At 41.2% G+C, this 20,645-nt stretch overlaps 1 protein-coding gene across 3 annotated transcripts in view; it reads right to left on the reverse strand.

Annotated features, from left to right (window-relative positions):
* LOC309561575 (bifunctional heparan sulfate N-deacetylase/N-sulfotransferase 4-like) overlaps window positions 1–20,645 on the reverse strand; it is a 565,820-nt gene that overhangs the window by 31,653 nt on the left and 513,522 nt on the right. For all 3 annotated transcript variants that reach the window (XR_014225581.1, XR_014225582.1, XM_082265564.1), the window contains exon 11: window positions 10,206–10,376. Coding sequence is in view for 1 of the 3 variants with exons in the window: in XM_082265564.1 (XP_082121690.1) it covers window positions 10,206–10,376 (171 nt within the window). In the remaining 2 variants the exon portion in view is untranslated. The remainder of the gene's footprint in view (window positions 1–10,205; window positions 10,377–20,645) is intronic.

Below are 20,645 nucleotides of genomic sequence, written 5' to 3' on the forward strand. Positions count from 1 at the left end.
GAAAAAATAACTATATTTTTCACATTTTTTTTATCTGAAATTACCCCCCAAAAAAAATGTAAATTAATTTTTTTTTAACATTTGAGGCCAATTTGTTTTCTGTTACATATGTTTGGTAAAAAAAATCGCAATAATTTGCGCAAACGTTATCACAGCTACTAACTACGGGAAATTTAATCATTTATATTGTTTTTTTTTTAACTAGTAATGGCGGCGATCTGCAATTTTTTTTTTTTTGCGGGACTGCGACATTGCGGCGGACAGTTTGGACCCCTAATGACATTTTTGACACTTTTGGGGGTACCAGTGACATTACTACAGTAATCAGTGCTATAAATATGCACTGTTACTGTAATAATGACACTGGCAGGGAAGGGGTTAACTTTATTGGTGATCAAGGGGTTAAATATATGCCTGGTGCTTACTGACATGTGTGGGGGGAGGGGACTGTGTGACACAGGCACAGATCGCAGGTTCAGCTATGCCCTGCCTGTCACATAGGAGATCCGCCCGCTTTGTTTACACAAGCGGGCGGATCTCCTCACTCGATCAATGACGATCGGGGAAGAGCGGCGGTGATCACCGCCTCTCTCCCCCTGGCCCGACTCCCGCTGTGTCTGAGTACAGCCGGAGCAAGCCTCCGGCGCCGCACGAGCGCTGCCCACAAGGGGAGGAGTACAGCGACGTAGGTTTACTTTGCTGGACGATAACGAGCCACTTTGCCGCAGTACACTCCATGTGAGCGGTCGGCAAGTGGTTAAGGCTCAGTTTCCACTAGTGCGACTTGCTGTGCGACTTGACACATGTCAAGTCGCACAGCAAGTCAAAAGCCATTCGTTTCAATCTGGCCCGTTTTCACTGCCGCGACTTGAGTTGCGGCGACTTCAAAAGTTGGTTGTGCACTACTTTTGGGCCTCTATAATGAGGGACAAGTCGCACTGAAAGCCGCAAACAACTTTCACTACGAAGTCGCGCTAGAAGTAGCACGACTTCATAGCCGCGGTAGTGGAAACGGAGCGTAAATACCATGTATACACTAAAAAGCCTCACAGACAAGAAAACATTAAATGTGTATTTTGCTGTTTTTGTTACTGTTTATGAAGTGATGACAACATTTACACACTTGATATAATTGTCCTATTTGTTTTTATTTTACAGTACTGCTTCATGTTATTTGTATACAGTGTGTAATTTTCAGTATAGATTTTTTTATTTTCTTTTATGCTGGTTGATTTCTCTTTCTTTTTTTTCCGATTGATTTCTCTTTTGAAGACCAGTCTTTTTTCTGGCACTTTTTGTTTACAAGTTTAAATCAGTAACCTCTAAACCTTATATATTTATTTTTTAGTAGACACCCTAGGGAATAAAATGGCAAACGTTGCAATTTTTTATGTAGCATGGTATTTGCAGTGGTGTTTCAAATGCAATTTTATGGAAAAAATACACTTTAATAAATATAAAAATAAAAAATAATATATACCCTAACTTTTTTTGTAAAATATGTAGGATTATGTTACACCGAGGAAATAGATACCTGACATGTCACGCTGTAATATTGCGCATGCTTGTAGAATGGCGATAAACTATGGTCCTTAAAAATCTCCATGGGTGACGAATTTAAAAATGTTTACATTGAGTTACAGAGAAGGTCTAGCACTAGAATTATTGATTTTGCTCTAATGTTCGTGGTGATACTTCGCATGTGTGATGCAAACACAGTTTACATATGCGTGCACGACCTACGTATGTGTTCACTTCTGGAAGCAAACATACAGGGATGGGGGTGCTTTAATTTTTTTTTTCTTCTTTTTTTATTTTTATATTTTATTTTTCCACTGTCCCTTTTAATTTATTTACTTTTTTTTTTATTACTTTTATTCCTATTACAAGGAATGTAAACATCCCTTGTAATAGAAATAAGTATGACAAGTCCTCTTTATGAAGAGCCCTGGGGTCAAAAATACGCCAAATCTCTCCTTTACCTTCAAAAGCAATAGCTCCAAAAAAATATGATATTTTGCTTTAAAAAAAAATTGTTTACTTCCACCCTGGACTGGAAGTGACATCATGACGTCACTCTGGTCCTCCAAGGCCATAGAGGCGATCAAAGAGGATCTAGTCTGTTATCGCCTCTGTGACAAGCCGGCTCCATCATTGGATTGGTTGAAAAAAATAACATGGTAATGACTGATAGATTCAGCCATAATCCTGGTAAATCACTTGCAAACTGCAATGTACAGTATATATATATATAATGCGGTCAGCAAATGGTTAGTATATGTTCTTATTCTGTGTGTAAGGACATTATGCCACTTCACTTGTTTTTGTACACTGGGTGCAATCATCAGTAGGTCATTGCATCTCTTGCATTCTGGAAGTAATTATTGGCCTTTGTTCTTGTTTGCACTGTGCAACTTCCTTTACTATCCTTTATGCATTTTGTAAGACCCTTTTCTATGCACATTAAGCAATACTCCTTAACCAGTCCAGCCACACCAGCATGTGCCACTTGCTTATTACCCTATAGGCTCTTCTCCCAGGTTGTCATGTCTGCATCACATGTATTACTAATATACACTGCTTAAAAAAATTCAAGGAACACTTTTTAATCAGAGTACAGCATCAAGTCAGTTAAACTCTTGGGATATTGATCTGGTCAGTTAAGTAGCGGAGGGAGTTGTTAATCAGTTTCAGCTGCTTTGGTGTTAATTTAACAACAGGTGCACTAGATAGGCAACAATGAGACAACACCCAAAACAGGACTGGCTTTACAGGTGGAGGCCACTGAAATTTTTTTTCCAACTCATTTTTTCTTGGACTGTTTTTCCCCAGTTTTGTATTTGGCAGGAAACTGGCAGTTACTCTAGGAAGGCTGGACAGGGCCGTAAGAAGGTGCTTCAGCAGGACCAGTATCTGCTTCTTTGTGCCCGGAAGAACAGGATGAGCACTGCCAGAGCCCTACAAAACTACCTCCATCAGGCCACTGGTGTGAAAGTCTCTGACCAAACAATCAGAAACAGACTTATTGGGGGTGGCCTGAGGGCTTGGCGTCCTCTAGTGGTCCCTATGCTCATTGCCCGGCACTGTGGTGCTTGATTGCCATTTGTCATTGAACACCAGATCTGGCAGGTCCACTACAAGGGTCCTGTGCTTTTCACAGATGAGAGCAGGTTTACCCTGAGCACATGTGACCGATGTGAAAGGGCCTGGAGAAGCCGTGGAGAACGTCATACTGTCTGTAACATCGTTCAGCACAACTTGTTTGGTGGTGGGTCAGTGATGGTTTGGGGAGGCATATCCATGCAGGGATGCACATGCCTCTACGGGCTAAACAATGGCACCCTGACTGACATTAGAAATCAGGATGAAATCCTTGGACACATTGTCAAACTGTACGCTGGTGCAGTGGATCCTGGGTTCCTCCTGGTGTGCGACAATGTCTGGCCTTATGTGGCGAGAGTATGCAGCCAGTTCCTGGAGAATGAAGGAATTGATACCATTGAATGGTCCTTCATGCTCACTCAATCTAAATTCAATAGAACACCTTTGGGACATTATGTTTCGGTCCATCCGACGTTGCCAGGTTGCACCTCAGTCTGTTTAGGAGCTCAGTGATGCCCTGGTCCAGATCTGGAATGAAATACCCCAGGCTACCATCCGTCGCCTCATTAAGAGCTTGCCCCGACATTGTCAGGTATGCATACAAGCATGGGGGCCATACAAACTAGTGAGTACCATTTTGAGTTGCTGCAATGAAATTTCAGCAAAATGGAAAAGCATGCTGCATCATGTTTTTTTACTTTGATTTTGGGGGTGTTTTTGAATTCAGCCCTCTGTAGGTTGATAATTTTCATTTCCATCAAACCATGTGGCATCCTTTCCTTCCTAACACATTATCCAGTCCATATCAGTATGGATATCCAGCTTGATATTTGTCCCCATTGAGATCTGATGTGTTTTCACAGTGTGCAATTTTTTTGAGCAGTGTAGATTATGTTAAACCGATTTTATTTCACAAACAAAAGCTGTTAATGGAAAAAATAATGGTCTGAATTAAATCAGACAAACACCCAGAAAAAAGTACATAGAGGCATAATTAAAAAGGAATAAAAACAATCAGAAACATAAATAAATGAGAGAACTTATCAAGTCGTAATGACAGCCTTGCCTGGAATCTACAACTACTGGGACACAATCCCTGGCAGAAACACATTAGCCTTTAATTTGCATCTATTTGGTATAGTGGAGCTGCCATTTATGTGGTTGAATGTATTTGAGGGTTCCAGGGGAGGTTGCCATTATGGATCGATAAGTTCTTTAATTTACTTAAATTGATGAACCAAATGTGTATAAATAAACCTGCTCTTGGCAGCCAGCAACTATAATAAGGTTAGCATAAATTTCAACTAATTTCACCTTCAGCTATGAAAAGCTGAACAAAGAGTATATATAGAACTGTTGATAAAACAGTGAACCAATATGATCCACTAATTATTCCATATCAAACAAAGCACAAGCAGCAGTATTGCCTAGATTAGCTCAACTTTCATGGCAACAAAACATATTTGGCAACAGTAGTAGAACATACACTACTTTAATCATTCTTTTATGTCACCCCTGTTGTTTTCAACAGATAATAACCATAACAGAGATAACCGACTATTATAATGTTTAAGACTTTCAAAGCCGGCTGATTTTCGATCTGTCTATGGGCAGACTTGTGGATTGACTTCAGTACAACCAGCCCTCTCTTCCATGCATTTACTGCTGGCGGATATAGCTGGCAGCAGTGATCATTGAGTTCTGCAGGTAGGGTAGGCTCCACAGGCCCCACCTCTGGCAGAATACAATAGGGCTGCTGGAGAAGTGGAAGGAAAGAAAATCCCTCAATTTCCCCATCAAAACAGTCAGTGTTGATGAGGGAATCAAGGGATTTTCTTTCCTTCCACCCCTGGTTGAATAAAAAGAAAATTTTATAATCTATGGCTTTCTTTAGAAGCTACCAACTTGCTCATCACCGTTATTTCTGGAGAAGTACCACATTCTGAGAAGGAAGCATATAGATTGAGGAACAGATTTTTTGAGGCACAGGTTCTGCCTCAAGACAAAGAGCTTCATCCAGATCTGACAGCACAAGCAGTGAAGGAAGAATCTACCAGTCTCCTTGGGTGTTTAAGACTACCATTAGAAGTTGTGCGGAAGTCCATCCTTTCTGAGACCTCCTACAGTATATCACTTACCAAGGCTAGACCCCAAGGGGTCATCTGGTAAGTGTGTTATCTATCTGGTGGTGGATTCCTTTCCCTCTTGCTACCTCACCGTAAGAAGACACCTTTATTCACAGCACCGAGCACTTTATAATTCACAAGGACTAATTTGAGTTATTATTATTGCATTTGCATTTTGCACATAAGGACTGTTTCCTGCATATAGCACAAATTGTGATTAAGGGGAAATGGCCCCCCTCTAAAAAGCACCTTCAGCTAGCACTTTTTGTTCTTGTTGCAAATATTGCATTTGCATTTGTTGCACATAAGTGTTGTCACTATATATATATTCAAGGTTTATGCATTGTCACTTTATTGCGATACTTGCACTGTCACTTTTGATTTGATTATTTAACTATTAATTTGTAAAAAACTAGAATTCATTTAATATTTATTTAATTGTGAGCGCTGTCCTCCACTCCCCCTTGTTTTTTTACTACTATCAAACACATGGTGTTTTTAGGACTAGTAGCCCACTGTTTATAATTATCATTAATATAATTTATTATTTAGTAGCACCAATTTCCTAGGCGCGGTTGGTGATTTTTAAAATCACCCCTTGGTATATTTCAGATTTTCGAAACAAGTTGGCAATGGCAGATGGCACAATGCAGATGTGAACTTATTAAGATTATGGGTTATCAAAGAAAGAAGAAACATTTTACACAGGTCCTCCAAAGAGAGACAAGATGGATTTGGAACATGGAAGTCACCAAACCCCTAGACTGAATGGCAGTTTTGGTTTTCGACCCATTTTTGTAAATATTAATTGCTATATAAAAATATAATTTTTGTCTATATTGATATCTCTATTACGTATTGCATACCTCAAGCCTTCCCCTTCAGTCCTGTAAGAAGATATACAGGGATAGCAGTGTCAAATAACTTGTTTATTCATTGCAAGTGCTGCACCTAACACTTTGTAATATTTGACAATTATACATGGCCCATGAGGGCATTGAATACTGTAATATGTATCAAGCAAACTTAATGTTATGTAGCATGTCCTGACCTGTGCATACAGCAGTTGAAAACCATCAAGGGTGAAATTTCAGCCTTAGCAGCATTGATTTATTTCCTTGGAGGCAAGCCTGGGGGATGAGTGACTATACATGCACCTGGACATAGTTAGGCTGGGATTTTGACATATTTCTATTGGCATCTGCTTGGTGTGATAGCCCAGTGGCACCTTTTTGCCTTCCTGGGTTTCCTTATTAGGACTCACGCAGAACACAGTATGGTACAGTGCAGTTAATTTAGATCCTGGAGGTCCAAGTACCCATTCCGCCTGCCATCATGGTTCAAGACAGGACTTATTGAATATTGGGACTTTCTGGATCTAGCATTTTGATATCTAGCAGCCTCATTGGTGGCTTTTAAGGACACAATAGGTACTATACCTTTTGATCTTCATGATCATTGGAAGTCAAATTTGTATATACAGTATCTCACAAAAGTAAGTACACCCCTTACATTTTTGTAAATATTTTATTATATTTTTTCATGAGACAACACTGAAGAAATGGCACTTTGCCACAATGTAAAGTAGTGATTGTACAACTTGTATAAGAGTACATTCACACTGGCACGCCTTGTCAGGTGACTTGGTCATCCTGACAAGTCGTGCACCGTCGCTCCCACTGTGTAGTACAGGAGCTGTTCTAATAGGAGCGACACAAGTCGCTCCGACTTAGAAAAAGGGTCCTGTACTACTTCGGGGTGACCTGGAGGCGACTTGCATTGACTTCCATTAACTCAACACACAGCCATTAATGTCTAAACCGCTGGCAACAAAAGTGAGTACACCCCTAAGTCAAAATGTCCAAATTGGGCCCAAAGTGTCAATATTTTGTGTGGCCTTCATTATTTTCTAGCACTGCTTTAACCCTCTTGGGCATGGAATTCACCAGAGCTTCACAGGTTGCCACTGGAGTCCTCTTCCACTCCTCCATGATGACATCACAGAGTTGATGGATGTTACAGACCTTGCACTCCTCCACCTTCCATTTGAGGATGCCCCACAGATGCTCAATAGGGTTTAGGTCTGGAGACATGCTTGGCCAGTCCATCGCCTTTACCCTCTGCTGAATGACAGCTACCTGACTTGTTTTCAGTTATATAAGGAAATAGGCTGGGAAAGTGGTAACATCATTGCCAAAATATGGCCAGTCACCATACTTGGAAAGCAATGTCAGTGCTACTCCTGCCCCTTTGCTTATATGGTGGGAATTCCCAGAGTGGTAGAACTACCACTTCTATATATGGTTCTTGGCTCCTTCCAGACAGAGGGCTAGATGGGCAAACATTTGGCTCCTAAACATCCAAAGTTCAGTCCAAACAGGTTTGGACTGAACCATCTGCTCATCTCTAGACACCAACTCAGAAACTCTTTTCACAGAATTGATGAAAACAAGAAAGTCAACCTTGTGGATAATACAGACAAACTAATACTCCTAATGGGTTCAAAGGGTGATCTTTGAAGTGCCTACAGAACCAGATTGAGATCCCATGGAGTCACTGAGTAAAGTACAGGTGGAACAAAATAAGCAGCACCTTGTATGACTTAGGACTGAGAAGGAAAAGGTCTCTGTAATATAGCTGCTAAGGCTGACATTTCACCCTTGATGGTACTCAAGTCCAACCGACAAGACTGGATTCATCATGCAGTAACGTTTCTGGAATGGAATCTTCTTGTCTTGCACCAAGAGAATAAGACTTTCCAGGTGCAACTGTAGACTTTGCTAGAAGTAGATTTTTCTTGCTTTTAAGAGCATAAGGTTAATGGAATCCAGAGGGCCCCTGTTCCTTGGGGCCTGGGTTTCAACATCAAGGCTGATAAAGTAACTGAGAAGCAGGGTGGTAAACCAACTAATGGAACAGAAGAATTGGACAATCTAGGAGGGCCCACCAAGGATTTACAAGGAATCTGATAAGGTCCATGTATCACATCCTCCTGGGACCTGTTTGGTGCAATGGGAATCACAAGAATGGCCTTCATCTCGATCCTGTGGAGCAGGCAAGGAGGGAGTGGCAGTGGAGGAAAGGCATAGACCGGGTTCGCTTTCACTGTGAAAGGCATAGAATCCCTGGACCTGGAGAAAAACTTGGCCAGCTTGTTGTTGAATTTGGAGGCCAGAAGGTCAATGTGCGGTATCCCCTACCTGTGATGAAGTCCCTGAAACACCTTTGCATGCAAAGACAATTCTTCTGAGTCAAATGTTGTCAACTAAGAAAGTCCTTCTGTCATCTGACCAATGCCCCACTTGTGTGTGGAGGACAAGGGTAAAACGTGAAGTTCACCCGAAGCCAGAATCTGCTTGGCTTCTCTTAGATCTGTCAGACCTCTTGTTCCTTCCTGGTGGTTGATGTTAGCCATTGGGTAACTGATTGAATTGGAGGATTCAGAGGTACAGCATTGAAAAGATAATTGAGAATGTTCCAGAACGTTTATCCGGAGATGAGCTCCTTCCACTGACCTAGTGCCTTGCACCAAGAAGATTTCCAGAACTCCCAAAATCATCAGGCTGGCAGGAAGGATTCTTGCAATTTGATGATTCAGAGATGTAACCTATTTGTCCCATGCAGACATAAGAGTGAATTTACTAAAGGAAAATAGACTGCGGTTGCACTCATTTTCCTTGGGGCTTAGTAAATGTGGTAATCCAATCACTTGAAAGCCAAATCAATTTTTTTTTCTTTACACCTGATTGGGTATCCTTTGCAAAGTGAAACTTTACCACATTTACTAAGCTCTGGGGGAAAAGTGTGCAATTGCACTTGCAAAGTGCACAGTTTTTTCCCTTTAATAAATCCACCGAGAATGCTGAGTTGTGATTGCCTCAGATGAAGGCTACCATCAACGTCAGGACCCTCTTGCAAAAATAGAAGGTAGGCTGGCTTCTGACTGTAAAGTCCAAACATAGAAATACTTAAGAAATGGCCCAGATAGTTCAAGCGATGAGTAGGCTCCAGCGCTAATTCTGGAGGTTCAGGATGCATCCAAACTTCTGTAGGACAGTGGCTGATTGGGCTTGTGCTAACTGTTCCCTCAGTAAGAGTTTTCCAAATATCCCAAAATGGTAATACCATGAAAGCAAAGTAGAGCAAGCACATTGGCCAACAACTTTGTTAATACTTGAGGTGCAATAGACAGTACAAAAGACAACAGCCTGGTTATGTTGTGTGCAGACAGAAAAGCATAGGAGACAATAAAGTTCTGGAAAGACAGAGACTTGTAGGCATGCATCCTTGAGTCCACAGAGGCCAGAAAGTGAAGGGAAGTAGATTCCCCAAAGAATGTTTGAATCCAAAGAAGGGTGTTGAGAACCTTTAGATCCAGTATGGGGTGAATGCCATCATTGACCCTTCAGAAACAATAAACAGGTTTGAATAGACACCCTTTCCTCTTCTTAAATTATGACTATGACCCCCTCACCGAAGAGCTAAGTCACAACAGTGGGAATGTCTGCTAGTCTTTGCAAAAAAGATGGGTAATTGGACATAAAGCGGACAGAGACAGAGATTAAAATTCTAATTTGTAGCCCCTGGATACCAAGGGTAAAAGACTTGTGGCAGAACTGAGTCAGAGACTTGGATTGTGAAGTCTGAGAGGAGTGATAGGAACTTTTCATTGCCTCTGAGGTAGATGGTTTTCTGCTTGGATAGAAACAGAACATCTAGACATGTAGCACATTTGCACCAAAATTGTATTCATTCATTATCACCATTTTTGCTTAGTACTGTTTTTGAATTGCACTGTTTTATAAGGTCTACATATCTCATATCATTTTTATCACAGTGTAGCTTTGGTGTTTAATCAGTTTAAACTGTTTATGTTGTCAAAGCTTTCTGATGTTTGTAAATACTTTTGACCAAAGTGCATATATGTTATAAGTTTTAGACCAAACGTGCAACAAAAACTTCACCCTGTTATATTACCTGTGAAGGTGGGAAGTATGTTAACCATCGTTCTAAATGTATTGTGTACCAGCCAGGGACAAGGCATCTTTTCTGTAGGGCTTGTAACTCCAAGGAAGCTGTATGGTCTGCTGTTATCACTTCATAGAAGCTATATTTTAGGGCAGTTGAATCTTCATGAGATCGTTGATGCTAAAAATAAAAAAAAATAGATAAAAAAATAAATAAATGAAACATGATTGCTAATTTACCCTTTCATTTTATGTACCTCAATTTATGTATCTGGTGAGTTGAGCTGGGAATTTTCTGTTTTTGATTTTCCTCAATTTATGTATCTCCCTCATCATGGATAAGTTATAACTTTTTCTGCTTGCTTTTCTAAACCTAGTGAATAACTTTTGCCTACATTATTTCCTACAGATCAAACTTTTCTAAATAAAATATTTTTAAACTTATGCTTCGAGTATTTACTTAGACCCCAAACCCTACTACTATAGCTGCTCCCTTCACCTGTATTGCTTTGTGAAAGGAGAAGATTGATAGAGGTCATATGTAGCTTTTTCTCAATTAATTTTAAAGCATTTCAGTAATACGTTCAGGAAACTATAAATTTGTAGCTCTTAACTAGTCTATAGCAGACTAATAATTAGGCATGCAATTCTAAATAGTACTTCCCCAGGATGGTTACGACATCTGCATCCAGCATGGGGCTGCGAATCTGATCGTTGTCTTGTGTGGAGAGAGCAGCATTTTCAAAACACAGGTTAGTAAAAACACTTGTCTTAGCTTAGTGCGCTGGAAGCACCTAACCATTGTGAGTAACCTGCATTTATTTAATGAATCAAAGTTTTATGGAGGATATTCGTTTTTTTTTTTTTTTATGCACTTTGGATATAAGGGATCATCATGAGCCATTGGTGAGGAGGCAGCAGCGAGGGATTTCTAAGCCCATGGAGTCTAAAAGGCATGCATTGATCCTACTTAAGTGTAGCGATCACACTCCCTCAGGTGAGATTATTCCTAGAGGGGGGAGCACTTGGCGGTGACATGGTGATTGATTTTGGGCACTAATGAAAAGTGGAGCACTCGTTCTGATCACCAGTTGGGAGCAAAAAGCACTTGTTGGATACAGCAGCTGCTAATGGGAGATTGCATTTACATGTGTTTATTATCACTTTCCTTATTTATTTTTTTTTTTTTGCACACACTATTGTTTTGCACAGATTTAAAATATATATTTTTGTTGCACTGTTATTGGATTTAGCTCATGTTGATTTTGGTGCATTGAGCACTGTGGTTTATTAAAAATCTTAGCGCGTTTCTATTTAGAATTGTATATATATATATATATATGGCACATCTGTGAGAGATACCTTTTAAAGGTATTCCTTTCCCCATTGTTTTCTTTCTTTACATTTGGGACGTTGGCCTAAGCTTTGAATTGATCCAACCTTCACTCTTTCTTCCATCTATGAAAGTGTGGGCAGTATCAGCAGCTTAGTTGAACTCACCCATTGGTGAGTTTATTTAGTAGCTCACAGGACTTTCATTTTAAAATAAGTAGGCATGCTAGTCTCAGCAGTCTGATGTAATAACTGTAGGAAATGTACACGATTCAGGTCTTTAAACGATCAGTATTTGTATCAGAAATAACTTAGTAAATCACCTAGATGGTTATTTGTGGCCAGAAGCATTTTTGTTATCCTTAAAAAAGAAACTGTCAGCACTGGATCACTTTGTAGTCAGAACCATACTTGCTAAAGGAAGGGAATGCACTTACCTTAATGCCATCCCAGTCTTAGTCCATAAGGTTCAATATTGAGTTGGTCTACCCTTTGCAGCTATAACAGCTTCAACTCTTCTAGGAGGGCTGTCCAAAAAGTGTAGGAGTGTGTCTATGGGAATGTTTGACCATTCTTTCAGAAGCACATTTGTGAGGTCAGGCAATCTCAGCTCTAATTCATCCCAAGGGTGTTCGATCGGTTTGAGGTCAGTGCGGTGTGCAGGCCAGTCAAGTTCCTCCACCCCAAACTCGCTCATCCATGTCTTTATGAACCTTGTTTGTGCACTGGAGCGCAGTCATGCTGAACAGGAAGAGGCCATCCCCAAATTGTTCCCACAAAGTTGGGGGAATGAAATTGTCCAAAATGTCTAGGCATGCTGACACTTTAACTGTTCCCTTTACTGAAACTAAGGGGCCAAGCCCAACCTGTGAAAAACAACCCCACACCTTAACCCCCCTCCACCAAATGATGTGGATCAGTCCACAAAGCAAGGTCCATAAAGACATGGATGAGCGAGTTTGGGGTGGATGAACTTGACTGGCCTGCACCTCAACCCGATAGACCACCTTTCGGATGAATTACAGCATACCTTCTCGTCCAACAAATGCGCTTCTAGAACAATGGTCAAACATTCCCAGAGACACACTCCTAAACCTTGTGGACAGCCTTCCCAGAAGAGTTGAAGCTGTTATTGCTACAAAGGGTGGGCCAACTTAATATTGAACCCTACAGACGGGGATCCCAATAAAATTAATGTGCATGTAAAGGCAGGTGTCCCAAAACTTTTGGTAAAATAGTGTATGAACCAGCATGAGGAACCACTGGATTTAGGGAAAACAATTCTTTGACCTATTCAACCAGTTGAATACTTGCAGCTGCAAGGGAGCAAAAAAATTGTTTTGTTTCAAGGCATAGACCACTGAAAAGTATATTCCTTTATCTTTTGGCAATGATGGTTTTGGTTACAAGTGACCCTGTGCTGACAGGGTCATTTTATGTGAGATTGCTTTTTTTCATAGGGATTCTATTGCCTGGAGGTGTGCAAATTTGTCATCATATGACAGGAGGATCTATACTTTTATTTGAGAGGGAAGGAGGTAAATGAGATTTTGTGACACAAACAATACCTGTTTAATAGCAACACCATGGAACATAAAAAAAATACATCATCGTATTCAGGTTACTCTTATACAGTAAGATACATCAGCTACTATTTTGAGTGTCTGGCAAATGCTTATTTTCCATTCCTGCTGTGATTACAAATGATGGGCAAGAAGTATGTTGTAGGCTAAGGAATTGTACGGCCATTAGATTTAATGATAGTAATAAGTAACATGGCTTGGGCTTTTTGAATAACAGCTTCTTTAATTGACTATCCTTCCCCCCTTTTCATGAATACTTTTCTAGGTGGCCATTTATAGGAACACAGTCTGGGAGAAAATCCTGTAGTATAGAGACAGATGCACAAAAATTACACTCTGCTATGGTCTAGTTATACTAAAAAATAAAAATTTGTATAGCCATTCATCCAGTGAGTTTGCATTAGGAATTGTTCTGCGTGAATTAGTCAAAATGAATGTTGTTTAGGCTATTTTCTCTTCTACGCAAATTGTCCTTGGTTACATACTGTATATTTGCTAATTCCCCCTGCTGTTTAACCACTTGCCGAACAGCCGCCGTATAACTGCGGCAGCAGGTCTGCAGGTTCCCACGAATCGCCGTACCTGTACGGCGGTCCGTAGTAGCTATCCTGGGGGAGCATACGCCCACTCGCCAGTGGGGAAAGCCAATCCACAGGGCAGGAGGTTGAGATTGCCACCGGGAACCCGCGATCGCTCCCTATGCAGAGAGAACAGCAGTCTGCTGTTGTAAACACAGCAGACCATTGTTCTCCCAGGAACCAATGCAGAGTATTGATTCCATTAACCCATCCCCCCCACAGTTAGAAAACAACCCCTGAGCTCACACCTAACCCTTTATCAGCCCTGGGTTAACCCCTTCCCTGCCAGTGTCATTATCACAGTAACATGCACAGTGCATATTTTTAGTACTGATTACTGTAGTAATGTCACTGGTCCCCCCAAAAGTGTCAAAAATGTCAGTTAGGGGTCTGATCTGTCCGCCACAATGTTGCAGTTCCACTAAAATTCGCTGATTGCCGCTATTACTAGTAAAAAAAAAATGAATAAATAAAAATGACATAAATCTTTCCCCTAGTTTGTAGACGTGATAACTTTTGTGCAAACCAATCGATATACACTTATTAGGATTTTTTTTACCAAAAATATGTAGCAGAATACAAATCGGCCCAAAAGGATGAAAACATTTGATTTTTAAATTTTTTTGTTTGGGAATGTTATAGAGGAGAAAGGGAAAAAATATTGTTGTTTTTTTTTTCAGAATTGTCGCTCTTTTTTTGTTTATAGCGCAACAAATAAAAATTGCACAGGTGATCAAATACCACCAAAAGAAAGCTCTATTTGTGGGAAAAAAGGACATAAATTTGGGTACAGCGTCGCACAACCGTGCAATTGTCAGTTAAATTAACGCAGCGCCGAATCACAAAAAATGGCCTGGTCATTAAGGCGGAAAATCTTCCGTTACAGAAGTGGTAAAAAAATAAAAAATTGTTTGATTGTATCTCTTGTTTTATATGTATGTATCCCAGTGCTCATCAGCTCCATTTAGTGGCCCTAATGCAATATTTTGCTTCTGCCCATAGTAAAGAACATTTGTTCAGAAGAAAAAATAACCTAAACAACATTAATTTTTGCCTCTTTCGCACAGAACAAATATGCCTCCAGATTCAATGTATGAATGGCTAGCAATTTTTTTTATCATTAGACCTCATAAAGTGTCCCTTTGTCACTATGGAGTTGGAAGTAAACTAAAGCCTGCATGTACATCAAGAAGCTGTATACTTTCCCATTACGACAGATTGTGGGTTGAAACTTTTACCGAGTTGCTGTTCTCTGACTGCTGCAGGTATCTGACACTTCAGATGTGTTAAATATTCGTTACCTTGCCATGCACTATGGTTTCTCCCAGCAGCTGTATGCTCTGTGTTGATGTAGAAGCCAGCAGGAGGAACCACAACATGCGGTAGGGGAGCATGTATTTCCACACAACTGCAAGTGTCTGATACCGCCATGTCTGGGGATCAGCAACATGGTGACATTTAAAAACACAGGTCACAAAAAGGTAAGGTTTCATTTAGTTCAATTTGTAAAATGATCCACTCTTGCAGACGCTTTATTATGCAGGGAAGGGAAGCACAGAAGTTATGTGAAATGTCTGTAGTATCTGAAGCAGCAATAAGTTAAGAATAGTGTTGAGCGAACACGGACTGTATTATTCGTGTTCGTACCGAATAATTGGATTTTTTGTACCCGAACACGGACACGGACACTTTACTGTATGTTCGGGTAAAAATCCGTGTTCGGTCGTTTTATTTCCGGGTTTTGCATGCTTTGGCGCTCTTTTCATGGCGGGCTTTCAACAGCCAATCAACAATCGTTTAACTGGTGTGCCTTAAGCCATCCCAGCCATGCCTGCAAATGTCTCAGTAGCTGTGATTGGCCGTCTGAAGCATGTGACCAAGTCTTTATAAGTTCGAGGCAGCCGCAGCGGCGTCATTATGCTGCTTAGATTCAGGGACAGAGCACACATCAACGTGCTGGCTGCTGATTAGGGAAAGATAGGCAGGAAAAAACCATTTGTGTCCGGATAGAATTGAGGGACAGGTCGGAGTGTTTAGGCAGGGCGAGTTGTAGGCATTTTAGGGATAGAGTCTGCTGAATTATAGGGTCAGTGTCTTCTACAAACTACAATCGATATTGCTGTGTGGGGGGTGGGGTCTGCACTCAATCCTGATCTACGATCTCTTCTCAATCCTGTTAGGGACAGAGTCTGCTGAATTTTAGGGAAACTGTGTTCTACAAACTACAATCGATATTGCTGTGTGGTGTGGGATTGGAGATAGGCAGGTGTCAGTGATCCACATCCATTTTTCTGTGTGTGAGCTGCAGTGAACACAATCTTTTTGGGCTGCAGTGAACACAATCTTTTTGGGCTGCAGTGAACACAATCTTTTTGGGCTGCAGTGAACACAATCTTTTTGGGGTGCAGTGAACAAAATCTTTTTGGGGTGCAGTGAACACAATCCTTTTTGGTGTGCAGTGAACACAATCTTTGTGGGGTGCAGTGAACAAAATCCTTTGTGGGGTGCAGTGAACACAATCTTTTTGGGGTGCAGTGAACAAAATCCTTTTTGGGGTGCAGTGAACAACATCCTTTTTGGGGTGCAGTGAACACAATCTTTTTGGGGTGCAGTGAACAAAATCCTTTGTGGGGTGCAGTGAACACAATCTTTTTGGGGTGCAGTGAACACAATCTTTTTGGGGTGGAGTGAACAACATCCTTTTTGGGGTGCAGTGAACAAAATCCTTTTTGGGGTGCAGTGAACAAAATCATTTTTGGGGTGCAGTGAACACAATCTTTTTGGGGTGCAGTGAACACAATCTTTGTGGGGTGCAGTGAACACAATCTTTTTGGGGTGGAGTGAACAACATCCTTTTTGGGGTGCAGTGAACAACATCCTTTTTGGGGTGCAGTGAACACAATCTTTTTGGGGTGCAGTGAACACAATCTTTGTGGGGTACAGTGAACAGAATCTTTGTGGGGTGCAGTGAACACAATCTTTGGGGGGTACAGTGAACACAATCTTTGTGAGGTGCAGTGAACACAATCTTTGTGGGGTGCAGTGAACACAATCATTGTGGGGTGCAGTGAACTCAATCTTTGTGGGGTACAGTGAACACAATCTCATACTTCTGAAGGTTTGAGGGTGCTGCCTGTTCCATACTCCCCCTACTCCTCATCTAGCCTTTTAGGGGTACAAACAATAGTAATTGGGGCCTAGTGTGGTTGTGTACGTGTGATATACATACACTTTTTTGGGATCATATTTTCTATTCCGCTATTTAATCAAAAACCTTTGGGGATCAGTTAAATTGGGGGATAGTCTGTGTTGGTACGTGTGAGAGAGATCCACCTTTCCAAGTTGTTGGGGTTCATCTCATACTTCTGAAGGTTTGAGGGTGCTGCCTGTTCCATACTCCCCCTACTCCTAGCCTTTTAGGGGTACAAACAATAGTAATTGGGGCCTAGTGTGGTTGTGTACGTGTGATATACATACACTTTTTTGGGATCATATTTTCTATTCCGCTATTTAATCAAAAACCTTTGGGGATCAGTTAAATTGGGGGATAGTCTGTGTTGGTACGTGTGAGAGAGATCCACCTTTCCAAGTTGTTGGGGTTCATCTCATACTTCTGAAGGTTTGAGGGTGCTGCCTGTTCCATACTCCCCCTACTCCTAGCCTTTTAGGGGTACAAACAATAGTAATTGGGGCCTAGTGTGGTTGTGTACGTGTGATATACATACACTTTTTTGGGATCATATTTTCTATTCCGCTATTTAATCAAAAACCTTTGGGGATCAGTTAAATTGGGGGATAGTCTGTGTTGGTACGTGTGAGAGAGATCCACCTTTCCAAGTTGTTGGGGTTCATCTCATACTTCTGAAGGTTTGAGGGTGCTGCCTGTTCCATACTCCCCCTACTCCTAGCCTTTTAGGGGTACAAACAATAGTAATTGGGGCCTAGTGTGGTTGTGTACGTGTGATATACATACACTTTTTTGGGATCATATTTTCTATTCCGCTATTTAATCAAAAACCTTTGGGGATCAGTTAAATTGGGGGATAGTCTGTGTTGGTACGTGTGAGAGAGATCCACCTTTCCAAGTTGTTGGGGTTCATCTCATACTTCTGAAGGTTTGAGGGTGCTGCCTGTTCCATACTCCCCCTACTCCTAGCCTTTTAGGGGTACAAACAATAGTAATTGGGGCCTAGTGTGGTTGTGTACGTGTGATATACATACACTTTTTTGGGATCATATTTTCTATTCCGCTATTTAATCAAAAACCTTTGGGGATCAGTTAAATTGGGGGATAGTCTGTGTTGGTACGTGTGAGAGAGATCCACCTTTCCAAGTTGTTGGGGTTCATCTCATACTTCTGAAGGTTTGAGGGTGCTGCCTGTTCCATACTCCCCCTACTCCTAGCCTTTTAGGGGTACAAACAATAGTAATTGGGGCCTAGTGTGGTTGTGTACGTGTGATATACATACACTTTTTTGGGATCATATTTTCTATTCCGCTATTTAATCAAAAACCTTTGGGGATCAGTTAAATTGGGGGATAGTCTGTGTTGGTACGTGTGAGAGAGATCCACCTTTCCAAGTTGTTGGGGTTCATCTCATACTTCTGAAGGTTTGAGGGTGCTGCCTGTTCCATACTCCCCCTACTCCTAGCCTTTTAGGGGTACAAACAATAGTAATTGGGGCCTAGTGTGGTTGTGTACGTGTGATATACATACACTTTTTTGGGATCATATTTTCTATTCCGCTATTTAATCAAAAACCTTTGGGGATCAGTTAAATTGGGGGATAGTCTGTGTTGGTACGTGTGAGAGAGATCCACCTTTCCAAGTTGTTGGGGTTCATCTCATACTTCTGAAGGTTTGAGGGTGCTGCCTGTTCCATACTCCCCCTACTCCTAGCCTTTTAGGGGTACAAACAATAGTAATTGGGGCCTAGTGTGGTTGTGTACGTGTGATATACATACACTTTTTTGGGATCATATTTTCTATTCCGCTATTTAATCAAAAACCTTTGGGGATCAGTTAAATTAGGGGAAAGTCTGTGTTGGTACGTGTGAGAGAGATCCACCTTTCCAAGTTGTTGGGGTTCATCTCATACTTCTGAAGGTTTGAGGGTGCTGCCTGTTCCATACTCCCCCTACTCCTAGCCTTTTAGGGGTACAAACAATAGTAATTGGGGCCTAGTGTGGTTGTGTACATGTGATATACATACACTTTTTTGGGATCATATTTTCTATTCCGCTATTTAATCAAAAACCTTTGGGGATCAGTTAAATTGGGGGATAGTCTGTGTTGGTACGTGTGAGAGAGATCCACCTTTCCAAGTTGTTGGGGTTCATCTCATACTTCTGAAGGTTTGAGGGTGCTGCCTGTTCCATACTCCCCCTACTCCTAGCCTTTTAGGGGTACAAACAATAGTAATTGGGGCCTAGTGTGGTTGTGTACGTGTGATATACATACACTTTTTTGGGATCATATTTTCTATTCCGCTATTTAATCAAAAACCTTTGGGGATCAGTTAAATTGGGGGATAGTCTGTGTTGGTACGTGTGAGAGAGATCCACCTTTCCAAGTTGTTGGGGTTCATCTCATACTTCTGAAGGTTTGAGGGTGCTGCCTGTTCCATACTCCCCCTACTCCTAGCCTTTTAGGGGTACAAACAATAGTAATTGGGGCCTAGTGTGGTTGTGTACGTGTGATATACATACACTTTTTTGGGATCATATTTTCTATTCCGCTATTTAATCAAAAACCTTTGGGGATCAGTTAAATTGGGGGATAGTCTGTGTTGGTACGTGTGAGAGAGATCCACCTTTCCAAGTTGTTGGGGTTCATCTCATACTTCTGAAGGTTTGAGGGTGCTGCCTGTTCCATACTCCCCCTACTCCTAGCCTTTTAGGGGTACAAACAATAGTAATTGGGGCCTAGTGTGGTTGTGTACGTGTGATATACATACACTTTTTTGGGATCATATTTTCTATTCCGCTATTTAATCAAAAACCTTTGGGGATCAGTTAAATTGGGGGATAGTCTGTGTTGGTACGTGTGAGAGAGATCCACCTTTCCAAGTTGTTGGGGTTCATCTCATACTTCTGAAGGTTTGAGGGTGCTGCCTGTTCCATACTCCCCCTACTCCTCATCTAGCCTTTTAGGGGTACAAACAATAGTAATTGGGGCCTAGTGTGGTTGTGTACGTGTGATATACATACACTTTTTTTGGATCATATTTTCTATTCCGCTATTTAATCAAAAACCTTTGGGGATCAGTTAAATTGGGGGATAGTCTGTGTTGGTACGTGTGAGAGAGATCCACCTTTCCAAGTTGTTGGGGTTCATCTCATACTTCTGAAGGTTTGAGGGTGCTGCCTGTTCCATACCCCCCCTACTCCTCATCTAGCCTTTTAGGGGTACAAACAATAGTAATTGGGGCCTAGTGTGGTTGTGTACGTGCGAGATACATACACTTTTTTTGATCATATTTCCTATTCCGCTATTCAATAAAAACCTTTGAGGATCAATTGAATTGCGGGATAGTCTGTGTCGGTACGTGTGAGAGAGATCCACCTTTCCAAGTTGTTGGGGTTCATCTCATACTTCTGAAGGTTTGAGGGTGCTGCCTGTTCCATACTCCCCCTACTCCTCATCTAGCCTTTTAGGGGTACAAACAATAGTAATTGGGGCCTAGTGTGGTTGTGTACGTGCGAGATACATACACTTTTTTTGATCATATTTCCTATTCCGCTATTCAATAAAAACCTTTGAGGATCAATTGAATTGCGGGATAGTCTGTGTCGGTACGTGTGAGAGAGATCCACCTTTCCAAGTTGTTGGGGTTCATCTCATACTTCTGAAGGTTTGAGGGTGCTGCCTGTTCCATACTCCCCCTACTCCTCATCTAGCCTTTTAGGGGTACAAACAATAGTAATTGGGGCCTAGTGTGGTTGTGTACGTGTGAT

Source organism: Pelophylax lessonae, assembly GCF_965119305.1.
Source record: "Pelophylax lessonae genome assembly, chromosome: 1".
Taxonomy (NCBI): Eukaryota; Metazoa; Chordata; class Amphibia; order Anura; family Ranidae; genus Pelophylax; species Pelophylax lessonae.